This window comes from Bidens hawaiensis, unplaced genomic scaffold, assembly GCF_021521415.1.
Source record: "Bidens hawaiensis isolate Kalapana, Puna unplaced genomic scaffold, B.hawaiensis_p1.1 tig00053977_1, whole genome shotgun sequence".
NCBI classification, from domain to species: Eukaryota; Viridiplantae; Streptophyta; class Magnoliopsida; order Asterales; family Asteraceae; genus Bidens; species Bidens hawaiensis.
Window position 1 is genome coordinate 2099 of NW_027506279.1, and position 10358 is coordinate 12456.

The following is a 10358-nucleotide window of genomic DNA, read 5'->3' on the forward strand; positions in this document are numbered from 1 at the left end:
TTGTAATGAGAAATGAGCTTGGGCTGTATATGGGCTGGGCCTTCTCAAGGGTGCTATGGACCAGGAATTTAATTAGAATAGGCCTGGTTTGATGTGGGTTTTAATTAAAAATCAAATGGGATATTTATGGGCTGGTTCATTTGGGAATTTTAATTCTGTTTGGGTTGATTATATAGAACCATTTCTGGGCCGAGAAATAATTATATGTTCGGATCAACTAAACCGAAGAATGTTAAAATGAGCACGTTTTCATCATTATTTAATAGTATTTAAAGCTTGTTATTTTTATATTATTTTCAAGGTGTTCGGGAAGTTGGATCAACGTCGTGAACTTTGGACAAATTGGATATGGATTGGATTTAAAGAAGAAATAATGAGTTTTATCATTTGATCGTTGAATCTGGTAATCCGAAATCAATTTATGGATATTCGAGCTCTTCTCAACCTACGTTGCTTAAGATCTAATAGAATGGATAAAGAAGCGGGGAATTCCTTCATTAATGTAATTAGGTGGGTTTATAAGTTTTTTGTCTAGCTTTCTTGCGTTACAAGGCACATGCAGACCACCGTATGCAATGCGTGAATACCCAAGTCATTGCATGAAACACAACACCAAGGCCCAAGATATCGAATCCTATTTCTTCTGTGTATCAAAGTTTTGATATCACATGTCAAATGGTGAATTGAAACGAAGAGACTTCGGTTTATCGGGTGATTTATGAAGATGCGAGACACTATGTAACAAAGTTTTGATATCACAAGTCAATGGGGTGATTGTAAGGCCAAAAATGTGAATTACGATATCAAAATAACGAAACTCATTAAATATTTTATGGTCAAAGAAATAAATAAAGGGGAGAGAAATCCGGATACAAGACAAGAGTTTCGGTGCACACGTTTAATTTCAACAGGGAGGAGATATTCTATAACATTTGTCTTTTGCTATAAATAGGACTTTGTTAGTTTTATTTATGTAATACTAGTTTGAGATCCCGTGTATTACACGGGTAATTGATGAAAATTTTAAAATTTAGCCATTAAGCGAAATACAGTCAGCAACACAATTATCATATATTGTTAAAATAATGACAATTTACATTAAAATTACATGAATTACGAAACAATAATTTTGCACAAATATGTTATAAATTAGTAAAAAAAATTTTGTAGTTACATTTGTGGTTGTATTGATTAATAACTTCTTTATTAAGAATCAATATCTTTTGTCCATGTATGCTTGAAACTCTTGATAAGGCCATGCATGAATCTTAATAAAACTCTCGCATTAGTCAATATACCTTCTTTATAGGAATGTAATTGCCAGGATAAATGAAAAAGACATACTAATGTTAAAGGTCAGCTAATGACAAATATAATGTTGAAATTATGTAAATAAGTAACAGAAAGTTGGACTGCATATTTGACTTATAGTTTGACCAATATAGATGTGAATTTTAGAAATCATATGATAATCAAATTTTAATACTTACCATCATAAGTCAGAAACATAACATCAATTGATGATAGAATTTTAAGCCTATTCTGTAAAAATAAAACAAAGTACATTAACAGGGGTTGTGAATTAAATCATACTAAAGATATAATTTGTACTAAGTGTATTATTTCAAAGTTTTGTGTATAGATTTCATATTTTGAATATAAAACATACTAAGCACCTTAATTATGTACTAATAAATAGTAATGTTATTATCATAATAAATAAAAGGTAGATAAATAGGTAGGTAGTTGTCATAAGTATCTACCTTATAGAGAATATATTCTAGTAAGGCGTTTTTTTCTCGCGCCCAAACGATAACGAAAATAACACTAACACAACTTCAATTCCTTATGCAGATCGTAATCCTTGTATTCATTTAAAATAAAGATATAAAATAAACAGCTGAAATTAAAAAAGAAGATAAAAGTATGAAACTATACTCGACTCTGCAAAATAATAACAACCACCGAGCCAATAAATTTATATGTTGAATCTTTCTTTATTACTATTGACAATGCTTGCATTGATTCCATATTGCCTATTTGGCTACACACATAACAAAATCAATAAAATGTTAATCTAAAATTGGCATTTAAATAGAAATAGATTGAAAAACATAAAAATAAGATTCAATCAAGTGATTAAATTAAAAGTAACCCCTTGAGACCAAGAAATTGTATGCCTTTCTGGCTTTCTTTACACTCTGTTCCCGAGTTTCATTTAACAAGTGAAAAGAAAGGAAAGAAAACTATGAGGGGAAAAGAAAGGAAATGAAATGAAAATTGTGAATTCATTTTGTGTTCCTGAGTTTAAATTAAAGGAAAGAAAATTAAACATTTCGTGTGTTCCCGAGATGGATGGAAAAAAAAAAGAAAGTTGCATTTTTACTATTATACCTTTTATAGAGAAAATTAAATAAAAACACTCCAACATGCCAAACCGCGAACCAAACCATTGGTAACGGTTTTTGGTTTTTGCAAACCAAAACTAGACCGTAGAATTCTTAAACCGAACCAAACCAAACCGTTAACGGTTTGGTCCAGTTTAATTTCATGGTTTGGGCTCGTTTGGCGTTTTATACCAGATGTCCAAAATGACATACAATATGCATACAAATAAAGTTGTCTATAATTTCCAGATTTTAAGTAGCTGCACTACTGCACTAGTATCACAAGAAATAGAAATTACAAGTATGTGCTTGTTAACACTAATTTCATTTGACTTCAAAATTAGAGAAATTACAGCATGGCATGTGAAGGTCCCTGTATGATACATTTGACTTCAAAAGCTTGACTTCAAAACAGAACATGTTCCTTTTATGGTTTTGTGTACATTATGACATATTATATGGCATGTGAAATTACAGTATGGCATGTGAAGGTCCCTGTATGATACATTCTACATTTAGCAAACACATTCTACTAGTTTTGTATAATAAAAATGTGCTAACTCTGTATTTTGTTCATAGATAAATAATGTCATTATCTATAATGTCAAAAACCGACTACACCATCAACCCAAAAAACATAGCAAAGCCAAGAATCAATAAATGCATAAAAGTAATCACTTAACCATAACCAAAAGATAATTGTTCACAATATCCATAACAACTTACAATGTCATCTTTGCCTGAATAACAAAAAAAAACACATGGCATCTAAAGATGACAACTAATAACATCATCAAATACATAACCAACATCTACTACAAGTGCCATCTTTGCCTGAATTACCAAAAAAAACACACGGCCTCTAAAGATGTCACCATTTCCTAAGCTTACTTACTTACCATCCTTCATCATACCTTTCAGTATACCCATGCGCATCTGAAGAGGACAACTAAATAACACCCTTGCTTTTGCTTGATTGTTAGCCAAATAAAATAAGCGTCCGGTATTTCATTAGGTTCCAAACCCATTGGCCCCAATTCTTTACAAATTTCCTCACCTTTAAACTCACGATGATAAGCTCGATCAAATATTTCGTTCGTTTCTGCCAATATTTTATTACCTTCTGAAATAGCATTAGCCACATTGTCAAGGCAATTCACAAGCTTCGAGTTAAACGCTTCAGCTTCATCTTCTTGTTCTAGTTTTCTTTTTTTACTTTTACATTTTTTTGCATTTGAAGATGGCTTGGGTGGAGAAACCACAGAATCTAACACTTGAATATCATCATCAAAGTTGCATTGGTTCTCTAGAGTCACTTCTTTGGAAGCTAGTAAGTCATCCAATTCAGAAATTGTTTCTACTTTAATGTTGTCATTTTCCAGCAATCGAGCATTTCGTTCTTTAGCGATTTCAGCATGTGCACCGGATGCCCTATCCCTTCCAAACAAGTCTAGCATTTCATTGTAGTTTGACACTTTTTTCGTCTTCAACATTATAGCATCAGGCTTTGACTGTTTACAAAATAAAGATAATTAGTATTATTATAATCGGTTAAGTAATTGTTTAAGAAAAGAGCTAGAACGCTTACAGCTATTAATTTAGCCCAAACTTCGTCCTCAGCCTCAATTAGTTGAGTCTCATAATTCCATGAAAAACCACTCAATGAAGTTCCTTGAAACATATCATACCATTGAGAAAAATGGCCTTTCAATGTTTTTAAATGATGCAACAAATGATTTTTGGTAAAATGCATTTGAAGCTTTGTAGTTAGCTCCTAAATCATATTAGTGTATGCTTGTGAGGTGAATTTTCCGTTTATCCTATTGCCCTTGTCTTTTTGTGTTATCATCGCTTGAACGAATGCATCATCCATCATCTCTGTCCATTTGAAGTGTTCCTTCTTACCAGTGTTTCTAATGCCTTCTTGTTTGCTCATGATAACTTCCTACATTATAACAAAAATAAAAGGATACATTGCTTAAAAATTGAACTGCAAATGCTAAATATCATAACTATGATATATAAAAATACTAAATAACGTCAATAATTTCAAACACCAATTCTCATTTAGCAGTTAACGTGATAATAGGGGCGTATACGAGCTCGACTCGAGCTCGGCCGATTCGAGTTACTCTTTTAAAGCTCGAGCTTGGCTCGTGAGTTGCTTTTTCGAGCTCGGGTTCGACTTGTTTATTATCTATTAATCAATTTATATAAGTTTTTAATTATTTATATACACTTTTAAAAAAAATCCGTAACAGATTTGATCAATAGAAAGTATGTATATGCAACAAATAAAGATTTGAAGTTGGTTTGGTGCATAACATTATTCCCAATTGCTTCAAAATTCTTTTAGCAAGCTTAATTAACTCAGCACAAGAGAAACCATTACTAACTCAGACTAATACAATAGAATAACATGTAAAAATCAAAACAAAGTGTTGTAAAGCAAATGATAATACATGATTAGGGAAGGGTTGCTTGGGGTGTTGAGAAGAAGACATGGTGACGGCAGCTTAGGTTTAGAAACATGAACAAATATATAACCTAATACAAAAAGAAGATGACAACATGGTAATTTTAAGTTTGATTACAATGTCCAGTTTTCCTTTTCTCACGTATTCCTTCCGATTTGGAAGGAAAGAAATTGGTATCAATGTTAATAACTTTCTTTTCCTTTCTCATCCTTTCCTTAAAAAAATCTGTGAAACACCTTTCCTTCCTTATTTCTTTCACTTTCTTTTCCTTTCTATTGCTAAATGAGGCTCTGGAACAGACTGTTATGCTTTTGACCTTGAGAGTTTTTTTTTTCATAAATTGTATAACTTTAAAAAAAATAAGAATAAATCCAATTAATTATACATCTTTTATGTAATCACTAAATATTAAATCAAATTCTTGGTTGATAGTTTACAATGAACTCAAAAATTGTGCATTAAGTTGACGAAATATACCAAAAATTCAAGATTGAGGGTTTACATTACATGGGCCAATAAGAACCTTTTAAGCGAAATACCAAAAACATCCTCACCTGGATCTAATGCAAACACATCAATCATTGAAGGTAACAACAAACAAATATATTTAGGGTTTACGTTTCTTGAAAGAAAGAGAAAATCAAATCAATTTACTACCTACCATTGAAGTAAAAACATAAGGTACTAAATTGATATATTACTTGAATCAAAACGAACCATTCAAAAACCCTAAGATTTCGAAGTTATGGTTCGTTCGTTCGTACCAAAATTTTTGTAAATCAAGCAAATCGCCAAACAAAAAACAGTCAAAAGTGTGCTATTCATGAGTTTTACCTTTGAAATCAGCAGAGCTTCCGACTGTAGAGGTGGAGCTAGGGTGGGTTTGCATCTGGTTGAGTTAAATCGATCTTCAGATTTTCCATATTCTTGGAGGAAAACCACCTTGGGTTTTGGTTCTAAGACTGCCACCAAATCCCTATTAATCAACATAAACTTGAACTAATAAACAATACCCAAAGTCGCATCAATGGAAGTAAAAGGTTAATATTCAACATCCAAGTACTTCATGTTTCTTCAATGCAAAGCATAGGTAGATAACTTATGACATCTTCTTAAGTAAGCAATACTTATAAAGTGAAGCTATTAAACATATCATTTATGCTATATATACCATTTTAAAGAATAATAATTCTATAACTATTTGAGCATATAATCCAAAAACATAAGATTTAGAAACTCCATCAAATAGGCTAATAGAGTAAATTGTGTTTATCCCTCCACGTGATCCACCAACATAATAGAGTAAAATGGATTAACACTATATTGTTTTTTCTAACAGACCTATAACCAAAATAGAGTAACTCCATCAGTGAATTAGTCTAATAAAGCATATATTCAGATACTAAATGTTCTAAACAACTATCGATCACCGTATTTCATAAATGCATATACCAAAAATCTTAACAAATCCAGCGTTGAGGAACACACCTAAAGTCCTAAATTCGTGTAGCGAGATACGAAGAACACACTTGAAGGCCTAACTTTATGTAGCTTTGAATTATGTAAGAAGCCCTAACTTTATTAGATAAAGGATCCTTAAACAAATTCGTACTTCGAGATTCTGTGTTTAATTGGTATGTAAGAAACCCTAAACTTTATCATACGAAGAAGACATTTTGGAAAGAAGAGGCGGACCTTGCGATTGCGTTGAATAAAAACAAAAAAGGTTTATAACAATATATAGATCCAAAAATTAATAGTTGAGTCGGGTAAGACCCACGCGAGATCCGAAAATGAAACCATATATTGAAAATGGGTTTAAAACTATGAGGAGGGTTGAAAGAGTGACAAGTGACAACAAGTGGTATTCTTTTATTAGAGTCGATAGATACGATAAGTCGAAAACCCTAATATAATAATTACAATAAAGTATCGAAACAAATTACTATGTCGGATTCTCAATGCATCGAACATTGATTGTCTAAATAATTAAATTAAATACTTATAACAATTAACAAGCATATACGTATACGTCATGTGTCACAACTAATTAATGAATGACATGAATGTCTATCAACAAATGAAATCAAATGGAATAAAAGAAGCTTTTGTGTCAACCGACAAATAATGAAAAGGGAATATATCAAATAAGTAAACAACTATATAAAAAGAAGAGGTTCAAATGAATTTATTTGTGTTGCTGCAATACTTTCAATCTCTTAGCAAAGATGGCGCGACTTCCTTTTCTTATAAACCTTCAACGCGTAAAACACGGGATTTAGAATCCTTTACAAAAAATCAAATGATCATATAATAATCGTTTCCTTTAAACTGATACACTCTTCCCTTAAATCTGTCTAAGAGCCTTCTGTCCTCTCACCACCCTCTGTTCATCTTCAAGACAATTGAAGAAATCTTAGCCAAAGTTAACTGTTGTTGCAGAGAAAACCATAGATAGCCAGAGTCACTAACGCCGCCGTCATCACACCCCGCTTCTCTCCTACCACTTTATGCTTGTTCGCGTTAAGGACCTCCACCACCGGAAAGCACTATTGCCGCTCGTTGGAAGTCCGAAACCCAACAGTTCACCTCGATTCAAGGTAATATTATGTGCAGTTGTTAATTCGATGTTATTTTAAACGAAATTCCTTTGTCTATAAACTTGGTTTTAGTTAGAATAAAGGTTTCTGAATAATAATAATAATAATAAGTTTTCAGGTCACCATAAAACGAACGTGAACGTGAAGATGCAAGTTCCTTCCATATGAAATTTGTTTTCTAAACCTTCAACCGTAGTTTTATCAATTTAATATAAAAGTAGTATTATATAAACTAATTTAGTTGTTTTCCTTAAAAAATTCTACATATTCTTCCTGGTTGCTACTATAATATGTTTATACAAACTTAACAATGTGTGCTCTTGAATCCAAGTAAATACCAAGTAAATAAGGTGTATTTTATTTTTATGAAAATGTGATAATGTGCTATAGATATATCGGCCTATGCATCCTATTAAAATCAACTCCAACTAAGAATTAACTTTCCATGAATCAAGAGTATTTCTTTCAGATTCGGTGAGGTAAGTATTATAAGCCTACGAACTGAAGAGTAAAATTTTACAGGATTGTCAAATATTAAAAGCGAGACCATTAGTATGTAAACGCCAACAATAAACGCGAATACCAAAATATAATGTTAGTTATGATAGCATTATAGGTTCTTGTGGCGATTAATTCAAGCTTAAGGATTTTTACGATTTTATTTCTATTGCTATCGCTATCGTTAATAAGGTACGGATCCTGTGGTATTTAAATTATAGCTTAATATTGTTTTTCATCAATCTTATAGTGTACGGACTTCGTGGTCTTGCACTTTTAGCGTCATACCATGTCTTCCCCCTCATAGTATATGGGTTCTTGAGTCGTTAATCGCGTTATCATTATTGAATTATTTTATAGTATCGTGTCACCTTTATTAAATAAATTCTTTTACTTATTTATTACAAGTTGTTAAATTGATCATTGTTATATTGATAAGTGAAATCATCATGCATGATATAGAATATATTTTTATTGTACTCGTGATCGCATGTTCCTAATAGACCATTCATTGATTGAAAGTTATTGAAACCTATTGAATTGACATTGATTAATGTTATTGCCTTTTATTTGACCTTAATATCGGAGCATTTATCCACCTATGGGGACATAGGGCGTCAATCAAGGCACCATTGACGTCCTCTATCTGTTGCGGAGCGATTAGTCCACAACGTCTCTAATGAATTGATGAACCGGAAGCTTTGGGATGATGTAAAATTGTCCTAGGGTTCTTCTCTGGCTGCTGGAATAGAAGATATCTCGAATGGAGCTCAAAAACTAATTTTATATGATTTAGGTTTAATTTTCCATTTTAACTCCCTTGGCGTAGCGCGAACTACTTGTATACTGGTCCTTCGCGTAGCGCGAAGGACAAAATAGTCGGGCTCCAATTTAGCTTGCTTCGCGTAGAGAGAAGCCTTTCTTCCTGGTCCCTTCGCGTCGGGCGAATGACAAACATGCCAGGCCAACTTTGGCATTTTCTTGATTTGTGTATTGGGAAGTGTGTCAATCCAATTCCATTCTTCTAAGTCTTCATTCCAAGCTCGTAAATCATTCGAAAAGCATCCTTAGCATTCAATGACCTGAAACACGTACACACGCTTGAAATATGTGTTAAGTTTCTTCTTTTTATGGTTTTATATTGATTTTGTTACTTAACAGCCCTTTAATAACAAAATGGAGGCTACTTTGTGTTATTATCCTGTTGGTTTAGAATAAAGATATTGATATCTTAATCATTATTTTCGGCCACGCTTCTTTTTCAACCTAAAATTTTCAAGCTAAAATGGCAAAACTAAACCAAAACCGAAAAGGCCAAAACTAAATGGTTTCAAAAATTTTAGCCCAAAACCACACGGAACGGCACCACGCACACCCCAAGCCATCATCGACTGTAGAAGAAAACCGTGAACAAAGGTAATTGATTCAAGAAACCGATTATGGAAATAACTTTGTTGTATGTTTTAAATTTAACTCTTCATTATATACTTAATGTTGGCATCGTGTGATTTCAATTTTGTTTGTTGTGGTTAACTACAGATTCTATCTTAAGACGATGTTGCAATTGTCAATTCAAACTTATGTAAATCCAATTCACTATGTAAGCAGCCAAGCAGGTTGCCATTATTAAATATTGTTTTTAGGATTTTGTATGACATTTTAGTTTGCTTTTAGTAAGTATAGTACGTACTCGGTACGTTTATTTTGTACGCTTATTTTGTAATTACTGGAGAAATGAAACCTATAAAAGGGTCACTTACCCATTTCTCTAAAGAACTCCAACTCCAACTCCAACTCCAACTCCAACTCCAACAACACTCATTCATGACAACGTTTGGAAATAAAGTCTCTCTCTCTCATCTCCATTTTCTCTCTTTTACATAAACAAACTAAGATCCGAGTGTCGTTGGTGATTTCCGCTAACCAACAACACGGATTGATCCGAGTAAAGTTGTGAGATCAATCTAGAGGACCTATAAGTGGTATCAGAGCGGGTCGAATATTATGATTCAATTTTGCTCTTGATATTCGGGTTCTATTTCCGCGGTTACCCGAACCGATATGTTAAAGACCCGTTGAAGTTTGAAAATAAAGTTAGAAATAAGCGTGTTTGAAGCTTCTCCTTGTAGATCCGGATGTTCGGGAGCTACAAGTGCCAAATCCGGGCGTTTCGGAAACCGTTCCGCCATATGCCGAAAATCCGGCAACCCTGCGGTCCTTCCCGGCGTTGATTCCGAAGTTTAAGATGTAAAAATCAAACTCCGATGTGCGTGAGCGTCGGTTATTTCTGATCGGCAACTGTTGGATAAAGATGTGACCGACGGGTTTGCCGGTAACTGCTGGCAGTAGCGGTGGTGGCTGCGTTTTTCCAGCCGATATGTAGAAGAAAAGAAGAA

The 10358-nt window shown here is 33.1% G+C and overlaps 1 protein-coding gene across 1 annotated transcript; it reads right to left on the reverse strand.

Moving 5' to 3' along the window:
* Positions 1 to 3304: 3304 nt before the first annotated feature.
* On the reverse strand, positions 3305 to 10151 carry LOC143617339 (uncharacterized). The gene is made up of 4 exons (XM_077089931.1): positions 10014 to 10151; positions 4246 to 4332; positions 3976 to 4161; positions 3305 to 3898 (listed from the first exon to the last, which is right to left on the reverse strand). The coding sequence occupies exons 1-4, from the start codon at positions 10149 to 10151 to the stop codon at positions 3305 to 3307; spliced, it is 1005 nt and encodes a 334-aa protein (XP_076946046.1).
* Positions 10152 to 10358: the final 207 nt, after the last annotated feature.

What these genes read in the sequence shown, in the direction of transcription:
- LOC143617339 (XM_077089931.1), bottom strand. Translation starts at nt 10,151, where the DNA reads ATGGCGGAACGGTTTCCGAAACGCCCGGATTTGGCACTTGTAGCTCCC. An exon ending in TCTTTAACATATCGGTTCGG is followed by an intron (nt 4,333 to 10,013) that starts GTAACCGCGGAA and finishes GTTATAATGTAG; the next exon opens with GAAGTTATCATGAGCAAACA. An exon ending in AGATGATGGATGATGCATTC is followed by an intron (nt 4,162 to 4,245) that starts GTTCAAGCGATG and finishes AATATGATTTAG; the next exon opens with GAGCTAACTACAAAGCTTCA.